This window comes from Polistes canadensis, unplaced genomic scaffold (genome assembly GCF_001313835.1).
Source record: "Polistes canadensis isolate GaletaPanama2010 unplaced genomic scaffold, ASM131383v1 scaffold_267, whole genome shotgun sequence".
Classification (NCBI taxonomy): Eukaryota; Metazoa; Arthropoda; class Insecta; order Hymenoptera; family Vespidae; genus Polistes; species Polistes canadensis.
In genome coordinates this window covers 31,583-55,185 of record NW_014569814.1, presented here as the reverse complement: position 1 = coordinate 55,185, position 23,603 = coordinate 31,583, and the positions used below count along the sequence as shown (strand labels likewise).

Here is a 23,603-nt window from a genome sequence, read left to right as displayed (position 1 = left end):
GAGCTACTGCATGATAAACCTAATAGTTTATTTGCTCAAATGGTGAATAATACAGGACGTGTAATGTCTAAGAATCTTTTACAGCAAGCAGAAATGGCTTACCGACGAAATTCTTTACAAAATAGTCTAAAATTATCTACGAGTAGCTTCAATATAAATGACTTATCATTTCATGATAATCTTGAATATATATGAATTAAAAGAAAGTTAATAGTCATGCTTTTACTTAGTTTACATATATTTAAATAATATAAGGTCTATATGTATGCAATAACTATGAACTTGTAATAAGAAAAATTGTTATAATGTGTATTTTATTCATTATTGTTGCTTCTTATTTATTAATATGAGTTTTAAATATACTGTTCTTAGTAACTGTACTCTTATGCAATCTTGTTGTCTAACTAATCGTAATATTATTCCGAATAACTCTAATTAACATTTATTGTTTCGATCTTCCCCAATCATTTATCATCGATAAATATTCTTATTTTGTTATTATTAATATTTTTTCTTTTTTAATGTAAAGTCTGGGGACTTTCAACAGCCATGATGGTGCACTAGTTTATAAGGCTCTTACTGTTACTTACTATTTTTATCATTTTGTTCAAGGTTTGTCAAGTTTACGTCAGAATATTTTTTACATTTTATGGTCAAAGCAATTTGGTTTATTTTAAAGTAGGCTTACATTAGCAAGCACACGATTTTTAACAACTATAATTTCATTGTTTAGTTGAAAGACCTCGTAATTAAAATAAGTGTTTTTTACTTATATAACTCACCAATAACTCCACAAGATATTTAGATATAGGTAACGCCGGGTAGGATACGTTCTGATCATAACTAATTGAAGATTAAAAAAAAAATATCATTTTAAAATTCAAAAAAACACTTTGCATACCTGGACTATTCATTTTTCCTCTTAACGTTAATATATATACACACATAAAAATCATAGATGTATACTATCCTAAAATTATTACGATAAATAAATAAAGAACGATCGATCTTTAAGGCTTACAATTATTTAAACGTACATGCAACTCGTTTCCAATACTTTCTATTAGCTTCTTGTAGATTATTCTTCGTAATTTACAGTAACACGTTTTATTGTTACTTTTATCACTTTGTGTATAATTACTTTAGAAGAAGGAAGGTATTAAAGGCTTCGGTAACAACTAACATTTCTAGTAATCCTGAATTTTTTAACCACGCAACAGTCGCAATCATTGTGACTATTTTAAATATAAATATATACGTAAATATAGATTATTGTAACTATACATGCATATTTAATGAAAATAATTTGATAAAAAAACAATGGATATAGATAAGTGTCCTATTAACAGAAGTCCAGAAGAATCAGCTAATTTATTTAGTATTTTAACTTTTTGGTTTGTTTCGATTATAAAATTATTTCTAATTATATGAAAATTTTCAGTTCTTTTTAACATCTTTGATAATTATATTAATAATTATTGTTGTTTTAATCTATATATTATATTAAATTAGGTGGCTCAAAGATATATTTAAAAAAGGAGTGAAAGGAATATTAACATTAGAAGATATTTACGATCCTTTGAAGTCCGACAAATCAGAGAGGCTTGGAGATTTGCTCGAAAAGTATAACCATTTATTTAGTATTCGAATGTTCATTAAATTTCCTTCCTATTATTTTTATTTTCATCATCAATAAAAAATGAAATTAATTTCTTATACAATTTTGAACAGAGAATGGACTCGAGAATGGGAGAAATTAAAATACGTCGAATACGTATTAGAAAAGGACGGTAATAAAAAATTAGGCAAAGGTACAAAGCCGTCCTTGTCCAAAGCCATATTTCGTATATTTTGGCGAAAATATCTGCTGTTAACGACATTTCTATTTGTGCAATGTGTAATATTGAATACGTTACAACCAATTCTTCAAGGATGGATCATCGATTATTTTAATGTGACTACAACGAATTCAAAAACTATTACAAAAAAAGAAGGCATAGCTATTGCATTCGGTTTAATTATCAATATCACAGTATCTGTTATTATCATGCATCATGTAGCATTACGAAGTCGAGAAATGGGAATGCAAATTCGCTTAGCTTGCAGTTCTCTGGTATACAGGAAAGTATGTTAATTTTATACGAAAAAGATTGTTTTACTATTATATTTTTTGTCTGACAATGAAAAATAATGAATGGTTTTAAGTCCATTATCTTGTATTACATTTTTTTCCTGTTTACGTAACTTTTACATTTTATCAGAAATAAATGACTTATATATTATGGTAATTCTGTTTGCGTCAAGGTTGTGTTATCATTTAACAATGTTATTTTAGTAAATGAAGTTACGTACGTTGTTGTAAAATAAATGAATATTTCGACAACAGTAATTAAATTAATAAACGAAAATATTCGTTTCAGATACTACGACTAAGTAAAGTTGCCCTAACACAAACAACTAATGCTGGACAAGTTATTAATATTCTTAGCAATGATATGAGCCGTTTTGATATGGTACCTTTTTATATGCATTATCTATGGATTGCACCGATCCAGGTAAAAGCTTGAACTCAAAAAATGCAATAAATTAGTTTTTCTATTATCTTAAATTGCTGTAATTATCAAATTATATTATCAAACAAATGTTCTCTGATAATTATTACAGTGATCTAACATAAGTAGAAAAAATTGGCAAAATTAGATTAATGATTTATCGTACAAGTAATTATAAAATTATTTTATAACTTATTGTCAGTCCACTGTCATAATTACAGCACAGTTGTAATCATTGGATTATAAAATTATTCAACAATCCGTAGCTCGTAGTGATAGTCTACATAATGTGGACAATGATCGGACTCTCATCATTTTTCGGCGTCGCATGTTTCATATTGATCTCTCTTCCCATTCAAGGATATTTCCCTATAATAAGTAATCGTTTGAGAGCAAGTATAGCAACATTAACGGATAAAAGGGTACAGCTTATGGGTGAATTTATAAATGGCATACAGGTAGCTATTTTTTAACGATAAAAATCAAAAGAAAAAATATGTATTCTTTAAAATTGATTAATGTATTTAAATATAAAATATGATTTGTTTAAGATGATCAAAATGTATGGCTGGGAAAAACCGTTCAGTAAATTTGTGATGAATACACGTTCGGCTGAAATGAAAAAAATTCGTCTCGCCACGTTAATTCGAGTATTGTCTCTTTCAATGTTAGTTTATACTGAAAGAATCACTTTATTTTTTTGTATGGTAGTGTACGCTCTCGCGAACAAAACTCTAAATCCTAAATATACTTATATTTGGTCTACGTACTTCAGCATGCTACAATTAACGATTGCTATGTTCTTTCTACTAGCTTTAATATGGTTGAGCGAGACTAAAATAAGCGTACAAAGAATCGAGGTTTGCCATAATCTGTTTGTTTTTTAAATTAATTATTTGTTAATTAATTAAAAAAGGATAACAATTCTTTCAGGAATTTTTAATGTTGGACGAAGTTATATCAAACAATCAAACGCCATGGAAGACGTCAAAATACAATAATAAAGTAGAAAACTATAAAATCTTTTTAAAGTCGAGAGAAGAAGATGTAATAAAAGTTGAAGAAAACAAACTAGCATCCATTGAAATGACTAGAGTAACAGCAAACTGGGTATCTAATAAATTTCCACCTACTCTATGTAATATCAATCTAAAAGTGGACCCAGGCCAGCTTTGCATTCTATTTGGTCAAGTTGGAGCAGGGAAGACAGCCCTTTTACATACCATTTTAAAAGAACTTCCTCTGTACACTGGAATATTAAGGATTCTTCAAAACTCTGATGCAAAAATGGAATCTCTGAAAAACTTTGATAAATACTTCACCGATAATCCAAACATTACAATTTCTTATGCCTCTCAAGAACCGTGGCTTTTTGATGGAACCATCAAAGAAAATATTCTTTTCGGTCGAGCATACGATGAGAAAAGATACATGGATGTAGGTGAATGATTAACTCGTCAAACTATATYATTTATAATGGTCTAGAAAAAATAAAAATACTCATATTAACAATACAYTTTTAGRTAAYACGAGTATGTGCCCTGAGTAAAGATTTTCAGCAATTACCWCAMGGMGATATGTCTTTTGTTGGAGAAAAAGGAGTCATGTTATCCGGTGGACAAAAAGCACGCATYAATTTGGCAAGAGCTGTCTATAAACAAGCAGATATTTATTTACTGGATGATCCTTTGAGTGCAGTAGACGCGAAAGTTGCTCGACATATTTTTACAAAATGTATCAACGAATATCTTCGTGGTACTACGAGGATATTGGCAACGCATCAATTACAGTTTCTCAAATCAACAGATGTTATTGTAGCATTGAATCATGTGAGTAATGAAATTGATTTAATTGAATAGAACGATTTTAAACTGGAATATTTATTATTAAGGGTACCGTCAAAGTGAAAGGAAAGTATAATGAACTAGTTAAAAATAACGATGAATTTGTAAAAATGATCACTCAGATCAAAATGGACAAAGAACGAGACAAACTCGATGATGCTATTGACATCGAACAATTTGATGATATCACACATAGTATAAGAAGTAAAGCATCTATTAAATCTGACAACAGTTTAATCCCGGTAATAGATATTAAAAAATAATATGTTTAAGAATTCAACATAGTATGTAATCGTCCGTGATGTCTTATATAGAAGTAATTATGACAGGGATCCGAGAAGGGTGATTATAAAACTGAAGACACCGATGAGCAAGAAGAATTAATTCCCAATGTTTCCTGGAAATTATATATCAAATATTTTCGATATGGCGCCAATTGGTTGACTCTATCTGCTTTTATAATATTAACATTAATAACACAATTATTTGCAAGCGGTACTGATTATTGGGTTTCTTACTGGACGAATTTAGAAGTAATAAGGAGTGTTAAAAATCAAAGTTTTATCGTGAATAAAAGATATGAATATCAAAGCACGATAAATAATACAATTTTATCAAGCTTTCTATCCACAGATAATATAGGATTATTGACTACAACTTCTGCTATATATGTTTACACAATAATTATTATTACCTGTATAATTTTGGTCTTTTTACGTAGTATCTTTTTTATGGAAATTTGCATGATCGCTTCCCGTAAGATTCATGATATAACATTTAACAATATTTTACAAACWAACATGCGCTTTTTTCATATGAATCCTTCCGGTAAGTAAACTTCGAGAATTTATAACATCATATATTAATTTATTATATTAAGTATAACGATACTATTATAAAAAATACATTTTTATTAMTAAAATATTGCATTGTAAACTTTTGTAGGAAGAATTCTGAATAGATTTTCGAAAGAYATTGGAGCATTAGATGAATTACTACCAAAGCCAATATTAGAAACCATACAAGATTCTCTACTCGGATGTAGTATTATTATAATAGAATTAATGATTAATTATTGGATAATTATACCATTCATTCTATTAGCTACCGTTGGTTATTTTATACAAATATTATATGTTAAAACCGTACAAAATATTAAACGTTATGAAGGAATATGTAAGTATAGATTTGCTACATTTTAATATTATTTTATATAAAATAAATGAAGTATTAATATTTCGAATTTAATTTCAAGGTAGAAGCCCAATATTTTGCCACGTCAATACAACTTTAACTGGACTTTCGACAATAAGAAGTAGCGGTAACGAAATAGAACATGTTTTGAAGAAGAAATTCGATCATTTACAAGATAGACATACAGGAGTTTGGTATCTCATATTAGCGATATCAGATTTTTTAGGTCTAGTCTTTGATCTATTGTCCTGTCTTTTCATTGCCTTTATCTGTTTTTTTTTTATACTCGTAGATACAGGTATTTAAGCTTTAATCATCATTAAAAATAAAACATTAAATTTATTCTAAAAAATGCAAAGAGAAATAAAAAAACATGTAACAAATTTAGTTATTGTATTTCAGACAACACATTAGGAGGAGATGTGGGTTTAGCTATTTCACAAGCCCTTATTTTAGTTGGCATGTTACAATACGGCATAAGGCAAATTGTCGAAATATCAATTCAAATGACATCTGTGGAAAGAATTTGCCAATATACTAATCTTCCTAAGGAGGAGTCTTTAACATCAACGAATCCTGCACCACCGACATGGCCATCGCAAGGCCAAGTAGTACTTAAAAATGTTTATATGAGGTACAATCCAAATGAGCCACCTGTTTTGAAGGTAAAAAATCTTTCTAAAATATGCAGTAAATAATATTTCAATGTACATAATAAAACATTTCTCTCTTGCTGATCAGAATCTAACAGTTACGATAGAAGCAGGATGGAAAGTTGGTATTGTTGGAAGAACAGGTGCTGGAAAATCTTCATTAATAAGTGCACTCTTTCGTCTTTTTTCCGAGGGTCTAGATGGAGAGATAATAATTGATGGTATAGATACAAGTACGATAAGTCTACAAGATTTACGTTCTCGAATATCCATCATACCACAAGAACCAATTCTCTTTGCTGCAAGCTTGAGATATAATTTGGACCCATTTAATGAATACGACGACGCGACTCTTTGGAATGTTCTTCGAGAAGTCGAATTCAATGATATTGGTTTGAATGATCAAATTATAGCAAATGGTAACAATTTAAGTGTTGGTCAAAAGCAACTGATATGTCTGGCTAGAAGTATTCTAAGAAAAAATCGAATTATAGTCTTGGATGAGGCAACTGCTAATATTGATTCGCAGTAAGTGAAACAACACTGCTAAGAAAAGAATAAGATTATTTTTAATTAATAAATTATTGCTGATTATAATTGTATTTCTGATTGACGTTTTTTAATATTTATAAATATATGCAGCTTATATAAATGCATATCTATTTTAGTACCGATGAATTGATACAACGTACTTTGAGAACTAAATTTGCGGATTGTACTGTTCTTACAATTGCTCATCGCTTGAATACTATTATTGATAGTAATCGTATTTTAGTAATGRATGCCGGAGAAATTGCGGTAAGAACAAGATATATTACATCATTCTGATAATTTAGAATAAAAGAAAATTTACCATGTTTTCATAATTACTTCATTGATTTCATATTTCTATGTGTATTTGCAGGAATTTGGTATTCCTTACGAGCTACTGCATGATAAACCTAATAGTTTATTTGCTCAAATGGTGAATAATACAGGACGTGTAATGTCTAAGAATCTTTTACAGCAAGCAGAAATATCTTACCAGCTGAATTCTAAATAGTCAAATCCTAAATCATTCTGTTATAATTCCTATGAAAATAATTTTTACATTTTCTTTTAATTAAGAGTGTATATCCTAATAAATAAATACGCACTGTATATAGTGTCCCGTTAGAATATTCTTTTACTTAAATAAAATTAATTGGTTGTATTCTTATCAATCAATATATCAGCTTTAGTAGTAATTAATGTCGTTTTATTTTATCTAACCTTTGCTTTTAGTTTAATTCGTGTGTAACTCACTTTCAAAAATCTTGAAACTTACGAAACAATCGTAACAGGTTGAAAATGGATTTTTAAAAGTAATTCACGTAATTTATGTAATTTTAGAGTATCACGGAACAATTCACTAATAACGAAAAAATTATATAAAAACGATATTAATTATTACTAAACTTGATATTTAAGAATTTTTAAAATTATTTAAATAGATACATTCATTTGATATATATATATATATACATATATTATATGTATATAGCAAATATATGTATATCAAAAGTTTATTTTTTATACAACTATGCACAATATATATATAAATATAGGAAATATATGAGAAATATACAAAAATAATTTCTACGATTAACTGAACATGATTGCTATGCCAGATTTATATAATGTTCTCATGGGCTTGTAAAAGAATTTTTCGATGTATTATATTTAATTTTAATAATAAAATAATTCTAATTGTCTTTATTACTGTCCCTTTTATACGAGTTTCAGAAACTTTTTTACGATACCTTCCTGCAAAACTTATCTTTTTACAAAGGCTGTCACCACTTCTCTGGAGATTGACAGCGCACGATGTACTGAAAGGGTCACCACCTATCCAAGTGCTAACCATGCTCCTCATTGTTTGACTTTAATGATCTTACGGAAACTAATTCTTTCAATGAAGTGAGGCCATTGATTAATAATGTTTTAATTAAAATTTCAAATTGTTGAATATCACTGGTGACCAATGTGACAATCAACATGTTAAACATTACCTTAATAAACTTTACCTCAAATGTAACAGTTATTCAAATGATTGTTCTTCTTCTGGACTTAATGCATGTTCTACGCTTTGTTGTGTTACAAAAACACTTTGTGTCTTGTTTGTCATATTTGCTTGCTAAAAAATAATCATTTATTATAATCTAAAGTATATTTTCTAATCAGAATATTACAAAATATATAATTTTTTAATTACATACCTGTGTAATAGTTGTATTAGTGTGGTTACTGTTGGGCATACATACAACAACCAACTTAGGTGCCACATTTTGCATATGTGGTTTCTGTGAATTTACATTATTTTGTGCAATCTTGACCTGTTGATGTTGTTGAGTTTGAGATTGTTGTATTGTACCACTATTTATATTGGATGCAGTAGGCGTTTGAGATCGTGGTTGTAGAATAACATATTTCTGACCACCAGCAGTGGTTGTATTAGCAGTTCTACTTGTATTAAGCATTATCGTTCGTCCTGTTTGTTGTCCAGGACTCGAATTTGACACTGAAATATTTTCTAATAATAATAAGAGAAAAACAAATCATATTGTATTATTATCAGCATAAAATATAAATCTAATATATATATTATATTCTCTCCTTTCCTTCTTTTTCTCTTTGATGATATTTATTAACACGTTGACTGCTACATTGGAACCACGGGGATCATTTAGTGATTGATGCTATTATATTATTTTATATCGTATTTTACAATTGTGGGCTTTACAACAAAACATATCAAACTTACATTGCAGTCAACGTGTTAAATATCATTTATCTTAATAAGAAAGGAAAATCTACAAATATTTCATATATTAAAATGTTATTTATAATAGTAACAATAACTTTAATTACCTGTTTGTACAAGAGTCTTGGTAGTGCAAGTTGGTCCTTGCTGTTGAGTAGTGGTTAATGTGGTAGTTGTAGCAGTTGAAGCTAAAGCTGTTGGTTGTGTTCGAGCTTTAGCTACTGCTGCACATAATGCTGGTCCTATGAAACCGTACTCCAATTTGTAGTCCTCAACATAATCTGGTGCTGATCGTACTGTTTTTAAGACAGGAGCTACTGATTTCTGAAAATGATTAATATTTACCCTTTATCTAAAATCTTGAAAGATAAAAAATAATTCTCGTAAAAAGTAGATAGTAAATGTACTTACTAAAAGCAATGTTTTTATATGACCAGTACCATTTTTATCAATGCTAGATAATGCTGGGGCTTCGACGCATGCTTCAAGTCTATCAGAAATTAATTTCAATTTAGGTATAACTAAAGCTTTTATTACTTCTGGACCTAATTCGCATAATCCTTCAATTGCTCCATACAGAGAAGCTAATGGTGTCTAAAAAATAGTTTATTTTTAGTGTAACATTTATCTTATATATTTATATATATTTATAAAGATATCTTACATCTTTATATTTAGCTAAAGCTTGGCTGAACATGCGAGTTACTCTGGTCTGCACATTGTTTGTAGAAGTATTAAAGTTTTTGCAAATTTGCGCCATAAGTCGAGAAGCAAAGTCTCTCAAAGCCCAATGATTATCAGCTTCTGGTCTCATACACAACTGACGCGAAACTATACAGGTAGCGACTGATGGTATTAGTTCGTGAAGCTGTAAATTAATTTCATTAATGAATTAATAAAAAAACATATTCATATAAATAAATAAAAGTAAATGTTACATATACTAAATTACTTACATATTTTTCAAGATACAGACTTGGATTATCAAGAAGCGCTTTAACCATCCGCATTAGGTAAATAAGTAATGCAAGATGGTTTTGCACGACATTAACTCGTACACCCTCTGCAATAAATGTACACATACGTGCTAACATTTCATGTAAACCTGGATCTGCAGACAATGATTGCAATGCTTCTGCTCTTCGGCCTTCATCTGAACCAACACATGCTTCAGTTATTTCTTTGTAATATAACTGTTGTTCAACGCTTAATTCGTGTGTAGCCAATTGTTTTACGTGTACAGTTTCTACATTGCGTAATTTCTGACTTTTTCCACCACCACCTGGTTTTCCTGCACCTATATTTTGGCTCTTATTATTTAATTTACTCGTTGGATCAACGCTTTCCAACTTTTGAGCCTCTGTTAAAAAATAGTTATTTATGTTAGTATTGTTCATAATGATATAAAACCAATAATAAATACAAATATTATTATAATTAATTAATGATTGTAAATTGATTACCTTTGGATACTGGAGGTGGATTTTCTGGTATTGTGGGTTGTACACCATCAATACAAAGCCAATGAGCACGTACGTTAATTTCTAATGGTAATTTGGGCCATGCTTGTCCACCGGACATAGAAATAATTTCATTCAAATCTATTTCTTTGTCTTCTACAAAATGTAATTCACGGCCCCCACCAGAAGCAAACCGAAATGGTATATGATCTTTGGAAAAAAACCCATATGTTGGCTCAACATTCTTTATTTTTAATGCATGATCTATATCATGAGTTGTAATGCGTTTACGTTTGCCATGCCTCATAAATTTTGCAGCATCCTACAAAATTATAAGAACAATATAATTCGGTTAGCATATATGAGATGTTGCTTAGCTGACTCGTTACACTAATCGAATACCATCTACTTTAAATTTTGAAATTCAATCATTAATCTAGAATCTTTTAAATTCTGAATTTTCTTACACATATATAAACAATTTAATATTATTTGCTACTGACTTGTATGATTTCTTTCAGTCTGTAACTAACATCCTCAGCAATATCCTTAGCCGCTTCATCTGGAAAGTTTCCTACTCCTACGCTTTCTGCAATGACTTTTATAGATTCTTGCGAAAGAGTTGTTCCATACATAGATTCGTTTTCGCTCATATTTGATAAATATTGATTATTACATTCCATATGATATTATATAATATAGACAACTATTTATATATTACTATATTCTATTTAGCCTGTCAACAAATCTGAAATATTATTTATCATTAGCATAATATTATTTATCAATAACCTAATAGATATTCGTAGAATAAAATATTTGTAAAATAATTACATTAATACATTTCATACTGAATGAAACAAACAAAATTCAGCATGGAACATGTTAATATTTCTATATTATGTTCTAGACTGTAAAGAGATATTTAGATAAAAATTCTTACCATTTACAAATAAATAATTTCTTTCTTTCATTTTAATATCCTCGAATTTAATATCGATGATTTTCTCCTAATTGTTAACTTAAATAAACTACTTTTATATGTCTACATTTTATATTTCCTAAAAATATGGAAATACACGACATTTGTAAATATGTTCTTTAAACAGATTAGAGAAATTCTTCTTATGTCAGAAAGGAATGAGATTCACGTGTAAACACAAAAGACATGTTCGTCTATCTTAAAGGCGAGCAATAAAACTAAATACGAAGAAAACGGAAAACACTTGATGTTAAAAAGTACCGCTTGATACGTGTTTGGTTAATATACGCTATTTTTAATGTGTTCTTAGCAACAACAGGACAATTGGTATGACTGTTAGCAATGTATCCTAGGGATTTTAGTCTTAAGTCCAACACACAGAAGATGGTCTAAAGGTACGTTTATATAAAATTTATTAATTGGCCAATGAACTTAAAATGAAATAATATAATTAATCTCATAAAAAAAAGATATGTAGATTATATATTTTATTATGTAACAATTAACTTTTTGTTTTTCGAAATAGTATAATTTGTGATAATTTTCATCAGCAAATTTCCATTAGGATTTTTTGTCCATATTGTAATTTTAAACTTTTTAAACTTTTTAAACTTTTTAAAAATTATAATAGAGTAAGGATTATATATTAGAATATATATATATCCTGATATTTTATTATAAATAGTGATCAGTTATTTAAAATTCTGAGCACAAATATTTAAATATACTGAATCATTAAATAGCATTACTGTATAAGTAAAATATTAACAGAGTTGTATTTAAAACATTTTTAAATGTATGTATCTTTCATTTTACAGAACAAGATGATTAAAATAAAATATTTAAGCATTATTGTTCTATCTGCATTTATGATAAATGCAACAATAGCAAATAATACTACACAAGATAACAGTAAAAAAAACAATATCTAAATCTATTTAATTCGAGGCGATTTATTTACTTATATATTATTTGCATTTCTTATTGTATTTTAGATGACAATATTAATTTGCACAATAGTTGTGAATGTATTCAATATAATTGTGGATGTTGTCAATACTTAATATGGAACCTAATTTCATTGGATGGATTGCGTTAGTTGAATGTATTATATAATATATGTTAATAATATATTTATATTTATATTTAACTTATTACAAAATATTACTTTTAGTATGCATAAATGCAACTTATTTAGATAAAGACTATGGTTTTTCTGTTACTGTAACGTACAATGGTTTAATTATAATTAAAGAAACAATTTCAGGTAAACTTAGTAACAATTTCTAATCGAATATTCTGCATATATACTAAGTTTACATATATATATATGTTTTTTTATAGCAAGAAATCCACCTCCAATTTGCTTTGGCGAATATATTATACCAAATCTAAAAGCAGAAATTTGCTTTCGTTTATATGATATAAACATAAATAAAACAGATGTTCATGGATGTTTTGAATTGGAAGGAAGACTTATTAGAATTAACATATTGCCAATAAAGTTAGGTTGCTTCGATATTAAAATTAATACAGCAAAGATTATAAATGAAATAGAAAATATGAAAAATAAAGGTCCTGTCGTTACAATGGTATAATTGTATAACGCTACATATTGTAAACTACAAATACTTATACTATCCAAAGTATTTGTGGTATAATGTTATCCTGTTAATATAATGTAAGTCAATTATTTTGTTTTGTATCAACAAAAAAAATTATTCTATTTTATATCAATAAAATGATTATATTGTTTATATCAATATATTTGTGTATTATTTGCAACTCAAGTATTTATCAATAATAATAATAGTAAACATTACAAAAGTATTCCTTATAATATATATATTGATTTTCATATAAAAAAAAATAAAAAAGTATAAATTATTTTAATATTATATAAATTGAATAAATAATCTACCTAGTTCAGCATTGCGATCAGAAGCTTTTTCCATTCGGCAGCACAATCATTCTGGAAAAAAGAACAAGTGAATATTTTGTTGGTAAAAGAATACGATTGTAACGAGTAAATATCAAATGATTATTGGCACACATGCATATTTATTAAAAACAAATATAGATATTACATTGATAGCGAGAGATACGCAAATGATTAAATACTTAAAATAAAGGATGCATGAGATAGATTATCTCTCTCGGGTAAGAAGAAAGTCACCGTGTGTAATTTGTCATTAATTCAAAAGTGCGATCAGAAGTCGTTTAAAGTCTTCGCTGCAGTCGCTCTGTAAACGTAAAAGAAAGAATTTTTGGAACTAAATTATAGTTTGCGTTAACATAGAAGCAATCGTGCGCGAATATTTGTACCATAATCTTTCCTTGTATTCACATATATATTATATCTATATTTATATATATATAATATATAAAGAAATGTATACCACACGCCAAAGTATACATGTGCATGCATGCTCGAAAAAATAAATTGCAATTAGTATACTTGGTTAATTTACACACGTGTATATGTTTGTATTAATTGTATGTATTATTAATTAATCGGCACAACCCTCGTGTTACAATTACATTTTCATTTATCGAAGCCCCTAACTGTGAAAGCTATAAATCGGATAACGTAATGATCGAATGCTAATCGATAGATTTATTAATTAACGAAAAATTTGGAAATACATATTTTTCTTTGTTTCTTTTTGATAATAGCTTACAACCTTTATCTCGTAAGGCTTCGATTAATCCTTTCTTTTAAAAGGTTCGTATAATACCATTTTAGAAAACGCAGAACAGCATGATCTATAAATGAGATTGTCTGCATTTTATTCGACGGAAAAAGAAAAAAAATGAATTCAGAAAACTATTTGAATAAACACATACATGTCAAATCATATTCACCCTCTCGATCGTGATAATAATATATTAAGAAGAAATTAATGAACTTTCTAAAAAATTTTAGAACAGAAAATCATTACGTATCATCCATAGTATTAAAATACGATTTAAAAAGCAAAAAATAGTTGTTGAACGATCGGAACGTTTTCATCCGAGTAGGGCAAGCAAGAGTCTCTTGTAGTCACCGGAAGTGTCATCCTGAAATTTATGGAAATTTATGGGAAGATAGGGTATAATGCGGGTGAGAATGTTAAAAAGAAAAGAAAGAAACAATATATATAAATGATATCGATGCAATGACAACGAATAATATGCGGTTATATATATATATATCGATCAACTTACATCGATGTCACCTGCAAGCGATGTTCCATAAATCTTTTGATAATCCTCCTTGATGTCACCCAAATCAATTTCTGATCTAGCTACTATTATTCGTATTAAAGTTGAATCAGTCGTACCAATTCCATTCATAGCTTTGTAAAGTCTTTCTGCAAAGTATGCAGTTTTATCTCGAGCGCATTTCACTGCAAAGTAAAAAAAGAACAAATTCTTCATTTAATTTACAAAGGAAATTTTTTGATTTATTTTTTTATTCGAATTCCATGCAAATTTATTCAATTAATTTTCATATTTTCTTACCAACTGCGAGATAACCATCTTCTAGAGAACCTGAAAATTCTTGTTTGATAGCTTCTTCCAAGGAATGGCCAGCAAGGCGTTCGTATTCTTTAAAAATTTGTCTTAATTGTGGGAAACTTCTTGTAATCAGTACAGCGTTAAATGTACTCTCATCAGTTCCCCATTGTTCTTCACCAGCAGATAATAATTTCTCTGCATCCTCTGTTGCGGCTGCTAAGTCAACTTCCGAACTTTCATCTCTGTTTGCCTGAAATAATATTGATTTTATATTAATTTTAATCCATATTTTTAAATTTCATTTTATAAATTATACTGACGCATGATAGTGAAACTAGAAGCCTCTTGAAATGACCGGAAGTATCACTTTTGAGGTCATCCTCCAATTCAGAGCCATATACTGAGGATAATAATTGGCTTTTATTATATCAGTAACATTATTTGATCTATATTTCTTTTTTTAATCGTATAATTTGAATTATTTATGAGAAAACAAAACCTTTACCGGTTAAGAAATATTATAAAAGAGAAAAGCTTACACTCTTTGTAAACAGCAGCTATCGTTTTGACGCCATAATTGCTGAGAGATGCAAGAACTTCAATGAGTGCACCTTCATCCGTACCCATTCCAGAAATTGCATCGTGCAATTCTTTGGCATAAAATTCTGGCAGAGGTGTCATCAAGGCGACAATAGCTTTTTCAAAATTCCCGCCAAGTTCGGATTTCAATTCGGAGATTAGATCTTTGCCGTACATCGTTTTAAATTTTTCCGCAATTTCCATACGTTGAACAATTCCACGATGAGCAAGGACATCGATAATTGTTTGTTCATCGGTACCAAAACCCTTCATCGCTGTTCTCAACAGAGCTGCATCTTCCTCGGTGTTGAAAGGGTCAGCCGGATAGACGGTCGGCGTGCACTGTGCAAATGGGCGAGAAGTTACAAAATATTCTTTTGTATCGATCGAACTTTGTTCGTTTTTTTGTCGTATTTATATGCATAAATACATACCTGCACGTGATAATACTGAGTGGGAGACATTTCTTCTTTTATCTTTAAAAAAACAGAACACCAATGTTTAATATAACTTATTATATACTATATATTATTATTTTAGAACATATGTAAGGGATCTATGCAAATTGAGCTTTCCGACAAGGTGTTTAAATTATTAACAAACTACTTCAATTATGTATTATCTAACGATCTAAGGAATACACAATTTGTCGTATTTCACGTAACACGATATACCGGATACTATCGATTGACTCATCCTACTTTATAATTGAGGGCGAGGTAGAATGTTAGTAAATATGTATGTCAATACGTTTCACAATGCACGCAAGGTCATCGATCTTTTCAATTTAATCAAATAATAATGCATATAAAAGTAAAGAAAATAAATGATTCACCGTTCTTTTCTTCGGAAATTCAAATCGATGAAAAAACAGATGCAACGATAATTAAATATCTTATCGATTAATACGAAATATATTACACGTAATAGGTAATTAAAAAAGGGACGCCATTTTGGTTCTTTGCGATCGAACAGAATAAAAATGCTATTTGCGCGCACATTATTCGAAAAGAAAAAACTAGAAAAATATCTTTAAATTATAGATAGATAAAAATAATAAAGAATAAAGTATTATTACTGAGGCGTAACTTCTTCACCTTTTCTTTCGTAACAAAATGAAAGACGTAATATTTTCCGAACACCTTTACCGGTACCAACTTGTTCTACGAACTAAGTGACTTGGTTGCTATGTGTGCTTCTTACGGTATATTAAAACCCTGGACCAACTCGAGAGAGTGGGGAGGGATTGTACGAAGAAGAGGAGGAATAAAATATGCGGCAGTGAAGTGAAAAGGAATTCATAAAAGCCGACGATTTGTCAGACTTATTCAATGACAAATGCACCGTGTATTACTTAATTGTATTGGTATGTTTTCTCTCATCAAGTATTGTTTTAAAGATATTTTAAGAAATAAAAGTCAAGGTAAGTTTGAACTAAAATATTAAATTATTAACATGTTTCTGATACTTTGTTAATCTTTAAATCTATTTTTAAAACATGACGACTGTTTCAATAATATAATAACATCATTGTTTGAAAATGGAAAACTGTTAATACATAATTCAGAGTCTTAAATATTTTCAAGATTAATTATATAGTAATCGATAAAGAGATTGAAACTGTAGTATATAAAGTAATAAATAAACGTTAAAGCAAATTAGATAAGTAATAAACTTATCTAATTTATGACTTATCAATTTGAAACATATATATCACTGTCATTAATTAAATAGTCCTAAAAATGATTTAATGAAACAGTGAAAAGAAAAAACAGAGAAAGCGAGAAGCGAAAAAAACAAATTAGGAAAGTGATATTAAAACAACTTTTTGTGTTCACCTGCAGTACTACCGGATAATCGATAAATGAAGACCTTAGAACGAAAGATAGAAGTCGAAGTTTACTGTTGTGTTTTAAAGGAATAGACGATCCTCGACGATGAGCTGAGAAAGACTGCACGACAAAACTGAGACTGAAAATCTTGATTAGAAATGTGAACGGAATGAAAGGAGAAGGAAAGAGGAAAAGAGGAGAAGAGAGGATAGAGGATAGGAAGAGAGAGAGAGAGAGAGAGAGAGAGAGGGAATAATCGTCTACAACACTACGACGTAACTTTTGTCGATGACGCAAAGGAAGAGCCACGTTTCAAGTTAAAGAGAGAAAGAGAAAAGATGTGTGTATATGTATGCGTGAGAGGAAGAATATCGAAGAGAGGAACAAGTCGACGCCCTGGCATATTCGTTGAACCAGTGCCAATTAGGATTCACAAGAAAATCAGGACAAGGAGATAGGATGATTCATTCGATTTGAAAAAGGAAGAAGAATGAGGGACAGGAAAAGAAAAAGTAGTAAAATATGATAATGTATAGGAAAAGAGAGAGAAAGATAATAGTAAATGTAATAGACGAATAGAAAGAGAGAAACAGAGAGACAGAGAAAATAAGAAATATATATAGAGTAACAGAAAGAGAAAGAGAGTAACTATATATAAAGAAATAGAGACGAGGAAGAGAATAGCGAATGTTACGTAGTTTTACATTCAAAAAAACCGCGCTAAACCAGTTGTTCTATGACTCATACTTTTTTTAACGTATTAATACGATTTATATATATATATGTTTGTGTGAAATAAACGAATGGTTTGTTCTTTGATAAAAAGAATTTTTATTTTATAATTCTATTCATTCTCAGAAATTAACGTTTCTACCTAAATAGATCATTAGTCATTAAATATGCACGCCTCGTGACTTGAGCATCATTTGAGTCATCATTTAATAACGTAATGCTTGTGACGTGATATTTCGTGACACGTAAGATACGTAAAAAATGGCGAACAGAATATATAGGTGTATGAAATCATACGTAAGATGCATGTATGAATAAATCTTTACAAGGAATTATTTTATTAACTGTGCATCGAATTCTTTTTCAATGATTTGTTTTGAATACAAAATACTATAATTAAAACAAAATATCTATATTAGATTTCTAATTGCTGTTTGTTTTTAAATGTATATAGAATTAAAATACACATTCACTTTGTGTACACTACTTATTATTAAAAGTAACTAGGAAATAAGAAAGTTTAAAATATATTGAAATTCTTATAACATGGCTAAGCCGATATCGGTAATAGTAGTGCTCTATCTTTATCTTACCGACCGAGATCTGATGGTAACTTACCATCAGAATTACCGACACTAGACAAATTTTTACCGCAGAACGAAAAAAATAATTGCTCTTAATTGCTCACTAATTGATCATTTAGAATCTATAATTGTTCCTTTATTGCTTGAAATTTTTTTACTGTCGGTAATTCTGATGGTAAGTTACCATCAGATCTCGGTCGGTAAGATAAAGGTAGAGCACTACTATTACCGATATCGGCTTAGCCATGTTACTAGAATTTCAATATATTTTAAACTTTCTTATTTCCTAGTAACTTTTAATAATAAGTAGTGTACACAAAGTGAATGTGTATTTTAATTCTATATACATTTAAAAACAAACAACAATTAAAAATCTAATATAGATATTTTGTTTTAATTATTAATTAAAGGAGTTTACTCGTTAAGAACGATTGTTTTGGAACAGGTACAGGAAAAAGACTTACTAGATTAAAAAAAAAAAACCGATATCATATTGGAGACGTTTTAAAAAATTCTACTTTAAATGAATAGTAACAACATTTGTGATTTGAGATAATCGATTGGAAAGGATTAATAAAAAGAACTCAATAAAAAATTAAACTACCAGAGAGCGCGAGTGATTTTAAATGTATATACAATAATCTAAATCTACCCAATATGTCAAAATAGTTCACGAGTAATGACCACATGGTGTGTATTAGATTTCAAAGATGACAGTGGATAATTTAATAAAGTAAATAATAAAGTTTGATATTATTTTATAAAAGGCAACTATTTTTCTATAGTAGTTTTATAGAAATTCTTAGCCCTTAGTTGACAAGAGATAAAGATTATTTATATAATGATTTTTTTAAAGATTGGTTTACTTTTTGGATTTCTAATACTCGTAAGTGGTGCACGAGAATATAAGAAAAAAGATTTAATCGCTCTGAGGGAAGAGGTGCGATCAATGTTTGATCATGCATATTCTAGCTATTTATCTTATGCATATCCTTACGACGAATTAAGATCGCTTAGCTGTGATGGTTTTGATACTTGGGGTAGTTTTTCATTAACATTGATCGATGCATTAGATACCTTAGCTGTGATGGGAAATTTCTCTGAGTTTTGTCGTGTCGCTGAGATTATAAGTGAAAGAAAAAATTTTGAAGCTAACATTAATGTATCTGTTTTTGAAACAAATATTCGAGTTGTCGGTGGACTGTTGAGTGCCCATTTATTGTCACGCAAAGCAGGTGTACCTTTAGAACCAGGATGGCCATGTAATGGTCCTCTGTTACGTCTTGCTGAAGATATGGCCAAAAGATTGCTTCCTGCTTTTGATACGCCAACAGGAATGCCATATGGAACTGTTAATTTGAAGTACGGTGTTCCTGAGGGAGAAACAAGCATTACTTGTACAGCTGGAATAGGTACCTTTATTTTAGAATTTGGTACACTTTCTCGCTTAACTGGTGATCCCATTTACGAAGAAGTTGCTATCAATGCTTTGAAAGCATTAAATCATTACAAATCTAATATTGGATTAGTTGGTAATCATATAGATGTGTTGACTGGTCATTGGACAGCTCAGGATTCTGGAATCGGTGCAGGAATCGATTCATATTTTGAATACTTAGCAAAAGGAACATTATTGTTCCAGGATCCATGGCTAGCTGCAATGTTTCATGAACATAAAGCTGTCGTAGAAAAATATATTCGCAGAGAAGATTGGCATTTATGGGTTTCTATGACGAAAGGTCAAGTTACTTTACCTGTGTTTCAATCCTTAGATGCTTATTGGCCAGGTGTATTAAGTCTGTTTGGAGAAATTGGAGATGCGATGAAATCTTTACACAATTATCATCGTGTTTGGAAACAATTTGGTTTCACTCCTGAATTTTATAATATTCCCCAAGGTGAAGCTGGAACAAACAGAGAAAGTTATCCATTGAGACCAGAACTTATAGAATCTGTGATGTATTTATATAGGGCTACTGGTGACCCATATCTAATTGAAGTAGGAGTTGATATACTTAGAAGTCTACAACATAGCGCCAAAACTAAATGTGGCTATGCAACCATTAATGATGTACGTGATCATCGGAAAGCAGATAGGATGGAATCTTTTTTTCTTGCAGAAACAACTAAATATCTGTACCTTCTCTTCGATCCAGATAATTTCATTCACAATAATGGACAAGAAGGAGATATAATAAAAACGCAATGGGGTCATTGTATCGTTGATTCAGGAGGATATGTTTTTAATACAGAAGCGCATCCCATTGATCCTGGTGCATTATATTGTTGTCGCAGGATACAAAACATGTTACCAGATAAAATATCAACTTCAGATAAATTTTTTACTAAAAATGATCAGAAAGAAGAATACAATACAAAAGATAGGATTCATGAAAAAGATAATGTACATCAAAATGACACGAATAATTTTGTAGAAATCATTAAATTATCACAATTGAGACATAAACTAGTAAACGAAGTTAAAAGTAATAAAAAATATGAAAATGTTGAAACATTATTTATGCAAGAAATTATTTCTGAAAATGTTTCAAAAAATGAAGATGAAACTAATAAAAATAAAACGCTTCAATCAGATTCTGCAAAGATGCAAGTTATGGCACCTCCAAATGTAATTTACAAGGCTGATGATAGTGAAAACACAGATACTTTTGAGACACCCATTACTTCAAATGATCAATACGACTCTACAACTATTCAGAATAATACAAAACTACCTAAACAAACAGTTAGCAATCACATTACAAGATTTGAACCACAGATTATGTTAGAAAATATTAGAAGGAAAAACATGTATCCAACAAATACTACAGCGAGATCAATGTATCAGATTTTGTCTTGCCAGTCGCAACCATTCTTGCAACGAATATCTATCATAGGAGAATTTTTTTAATACTTATTTAAATAATTTTACTCCTGTATAACTTTTGGTCTCTAACTTTGTTCGCCTAACAAGCCTCTTTCTATAATTTTGTTGTTGTTTTATTTAAATTTTAAAACAATAAATTCATTTTTGAATTTAAGAATATATAAATTTGTTTTTTGTTCTTATTGTTATTTGAAATATATGAAATATATATTGCAATTTTGTTTTTTAAACATTTCATTGATCAACATAAATTAGATATTTTTAATGTCTCTACATAGAAGTTCTTCGTTGATTTTATCTAAGATCATTGACAATTTTTTATTTATAAAAATTGATAAAGTCACAGATGAACTTCTAAGTAAATAAATATAGAATTAAAGTTATTAACATATAAATTTTCTCTGCTTAAAGAATTTATGCTCAAATGTTTGAAATTGAATCATTATAAATTTTTGAATAGACTCAATTTTTGTTATTGCCACCCTTTATTTGTACAAAAATTTGACTATCGTTTGTATTTTGTTTCGTTACTAATCAACGTAGAATTTAAACTAACAATATCATAATTCATAAATCAATATCATTTAAAAATTATTCTCTGATTTTTGGGTATCAAGTATCATAAGCATGTTAGCTCGTTTGAATATACATATACATTTACAAATTTCATTAATGAAGAGGATTAATACCTTAATGACAGGTATAAATTAAATTTAGTCTGAACAATAAATTATTAATTTTATGTAGCATGTTTTGATAGTGATGATAATTGATGATATCTACACTAATGATATATGTAATATTCGTAGGTAATATAAGAGCAATGGAAAGCTCAGAATCGAAGAAGGAAGAGTCAGCACGAATGAAAGAATTTCATGAGAAACTTAAATTACAGCCAATGCCACGTATGTAGAAAAATATATTTTAAATTTGTTAAAATATATATAAATAGATATCTTCTAAATCTAAATATTGTATTAATTTTTATCATAAACTTTTAAATGTTCATATAAATAGGTGTACCACCACGTGAACGTTTCATTGATTTAGTTTTGGTCGACACCGATCCTAAAACTGGAGAATTAATCACAAATAGTGAAAAGGAACCAACCAAATGGGGTGATTGGCAAATCGGTGGAAGGGTGAGCGACTTTTGAGCACAAAATACTTTTATATCCTTCTTTCATTTAAAGATATAAATGTATATCCAAAGTACAAGAAAAAATAACAATCTCAGTTCAACGTTAACTTACAAAATTCATATTAATGTAAATCTTACTCTTAGTAAGTAAATAATAGTATTCATTTTTCTTCTAAATACACAGTTACAAGTTATATTTTTTTCATATTGTTATGGTTGTCAATGCTAGGTGAAATGATATACATTAGATTTTTTAAAAATTATTCATTATATATATAACAGGGGAAAAATTCTAATTTATATATTAAATTTCTATTTTATAGAATTTTGAAATATATATTTAAACTATTTTAGTAAATGACTAATTTTAAGTACTGAAAAAAACTTTGAAATTGAGTGGTAAATATTTATACATGGAATATATATTATGAGCTATTTTTTATTTATAAAAATATGTTTCACTTGAATTTTACTAACGCCTAATCTTATGTACTACCAGTAAAGCTGAATGTACATACATAATTATCTTGATTGTTTATTCAAATAATTTTATATATATACATCACATTTACATTTGATATATATCTATCTATAGAGATATATATCTATGACAATAATAGTTTTTCTAAAAAAGTACAGAAAAATTCTTTACTAATATATTAGCCAAAGAATAAATATTTTTCAATACATCGAATAACTGTACATATCGCTTTAAAAGCTCGTTATTAATTTTAGTGTTTAATTTTTTGAAAGATATTTTAAGATTATAGAATACTAATTCAGATTTACAAAAATTTCAATAATAAATATTTTTTTATGGAAGACTATATGAAACCACTCCTATACTTTTTTACTTGTTTAATATATTTAGAAAAAAGAT

General features: G+C 28.8%; 7 protein-coding genes across 14 annotated transcripts in view; 5 read left to right on the top strand and 2 right to left on the bottom strand.

Moving 5' to 3' along the window:
* LOC106790883 (multidrug resistance-associated protein 4-like) overlaps positions 1 to 195 on the top strand; it is a 6,168-nt gene extending 5,973 nt beyond the window's left edge. The window contains exon 8 of the mRNA XM_014756115.1: positions 56 to 195. Within this exon, the coding sequence (XP_014611601.1) occupies positions 56 to 195 (140 nt within the window). The remainder of the gene's footprint in view (positions 1 to 55) is intronic.
* A 1,294-nt stretch (positions 196 to 1,489) lies between these two features.
* LOC106790882 (probable multidrug resistance-associated protein lethal(2)03659) lies at positions 1,490 to 7,706 on the top strand. Its single transcript, XM_014756114.1, has 14 exons — positions 1,490 to 2,125; positions 2,421 to 2,555; positions 2,819 to 3,010; positions 3,104 to 3,412; positions 3,486 to 3,989; positions 4,076 to 4,381; positions 4,444 to 4,638; positions 4,726 to 5,224; positions 5,342 to 5,572; positions 5,652 to 5,893; positions 5,926 to 6,255; positions 6,332 to 6,771; positions 6,912 to 7,041; positions 7,148 to 7,706. Exons 1-14 carry the CDS (start codon positions 1,700 to 1,702, stop codon positions 7,283 to 7,285), a joined length of 4,077 nt encoding a protein of 1,358 aa, XP_014611600.1. The 5' UTR covers positions 1,490 to 1,699; the 3' UTR covers positions 7,286 to 7,706.
* Positions 7,707 to 8,149: 443 nt separating this feature from the next.
* On the bottom strand, positions 8,150 to 11,771 carry LOC106790900 (transcription initiation factor TFIID subunit 6-like). 2 transcript variants are annotated; one of them, XM_014756142.1, is made up of 9 exons: positions 11,429 to 11,771; positions 10,989 to 11,233; positions 10,489 to 10,807; positions 9,982 to 10,385; positions 9,690 to 9,893; positions 9,437 to 9,619; positions 9,133 to 9,349; positions 8,481 to 8,794; positions 8,150 to 8,398 (listed from the first exon to the last, which is right to left on the bottom strand). In XM_014756142.1, the coding sequence occupies exons 2-9, from the start codon at positions 11,166 to 11,168 to the stop codon at positions 8,303 to 8,305; spliced, it is 1,917 nt and encodes a 638-aa protein (XP_014611628.1). In that variant the 5' UTR covers positions 11,169 to 11,233; positions 11,429 to 11,771; the 3' UTR covers positions 8,150 to 8,302. The 2 variants fall into 2 exon arrangements, with proteins under 2 accessions (XP_014611628.1, XP_014611629.1); XM_014756143.1 differs by having other exon boundaries at positions 8,481 to 8,782.
* A 520-nt stretch (positions 11,772 to 12,291) lies between these two features.
* Positions 12,292 to 12,764, top strand: LOC106790881. Its single transcript, XM_014756113.1, has 3 exons — positions 12,292 to 12,379; positions 12,463 to 12,561; positions 12,642 to 12,764. Exons 1-3 carry the CDS (start codon positions 12,292 to 12,294, stop codon positions 12,755 to 12,757), a joined length of 303 nt encoding a protein of 100 aa, XP_014611599.1. The 3' UTR covers positions 12,758 to 12,764.
* Positions 12,653 to 17,603, bottom strand: LOC106790903 (annexin B9-like). Of its 6 annotated transcripts, none has more exons than XM_014756153.1 (8): positions 17,386 to 17,603; positions 15,982 to 16,023; positions 15,508 to 15,889; positions 15,289 to 15,368; positions 14,972 to 15,218; positions 14,675 to 14,856; positions 13,389 to 13,439; positions 12,653 to 12,858 (listed from the first exon to the last, which is right to left on the bottom strand). In XM_014756153.1, the coding sequence occupies exons 2-7, from the start codon at positions 16,009 to 16,011 to the stop codon at positions 13,389 to 13,391; spliced, it is 972 nt and encodes a 323-aa protein (XP_014611639.1). In that variant the 5' UTR covers positions 16,012 to 16,023; positions 17,386 to 17,603; the 3' UTR covers positions 12,653 to 12,858. The 6 variants fall into 6 exon arrangements, with proteins under 6 accessions (XP_014611639.1, XP_014611638.1, XP_014611634.1 ...); XM_014756152.1 differs by lacking the exon at positions 12,653 to 12,858 and adding an exon at positions 13,644 to 13,710; XM_014756148.1 differs by lacking the exons at positions 12,653 to 12,858; positions 13,389 to 13,439 and adding an exon at positions 13,503 to 13,710.
* A 1,380-nt stretch (positions 17,604 to 18,983) lies between these two features.
* LOC106790889 (ER degradation-enhancing alpha-mannosidase-like protein 2) lies at positions 18,984 to 21,693 on the top strand. Of its 2 annotated transcripts, none has more exons than XR_001382131.1 (2): positions 18,984 to 19,428; positions 19,552 to 19,636. XR_001382131.1 is itself a non-coding variant. In XM_014756127.1 (2 exons), exons 1-2 carry the CDS (start codon positions 19,383 to 19,385, stop codon positions 21,604 to 21,606), a joined length of 2,058 nt encoding a protein of 685 aa, XP_014611613.1. In that variant the 5' UTR covers positions 18,987 to 19,382; the 3' UTR covers positions 21,607 to 21,693. The 2 variants fall into 2 exon arrangements, 1 of the variants encoding a protein (XP_014611613.1); XM_014756127.1 differs by having other exon boundaries at positions 18,987 to 19,385; positions 19,552 to 21,693.
* A 311-nt stretch (positions 21,694 to 22,004) lies between these two features.
* Positions 22,005 to 22,844, top strand: LOC106790890 (succinate dehydrogenase assembly factor 4, mitochondrial-like). Its single transcript, XM_014756128.1, has 3 exons — positions 22,005 to 22,282; positions 22,392 to 22,487; positions 22,600 to 22,844. The coding sequence occupies exons 1-3, from the start codon at positions 22,210 to 22,212 to the stop codon at positions 22,737 to 22,739; spliced, it is 309 nt and encodes a 102-aa protein (XP_014611614.1). The 5' UTR covers positions 22,005 to 22,209; the 3' UTR covers positions 22,740 to 22,844.
* The last annotated feature ends 759 nt before the right edge of the window (positions 22,845 to 23,603 follow it).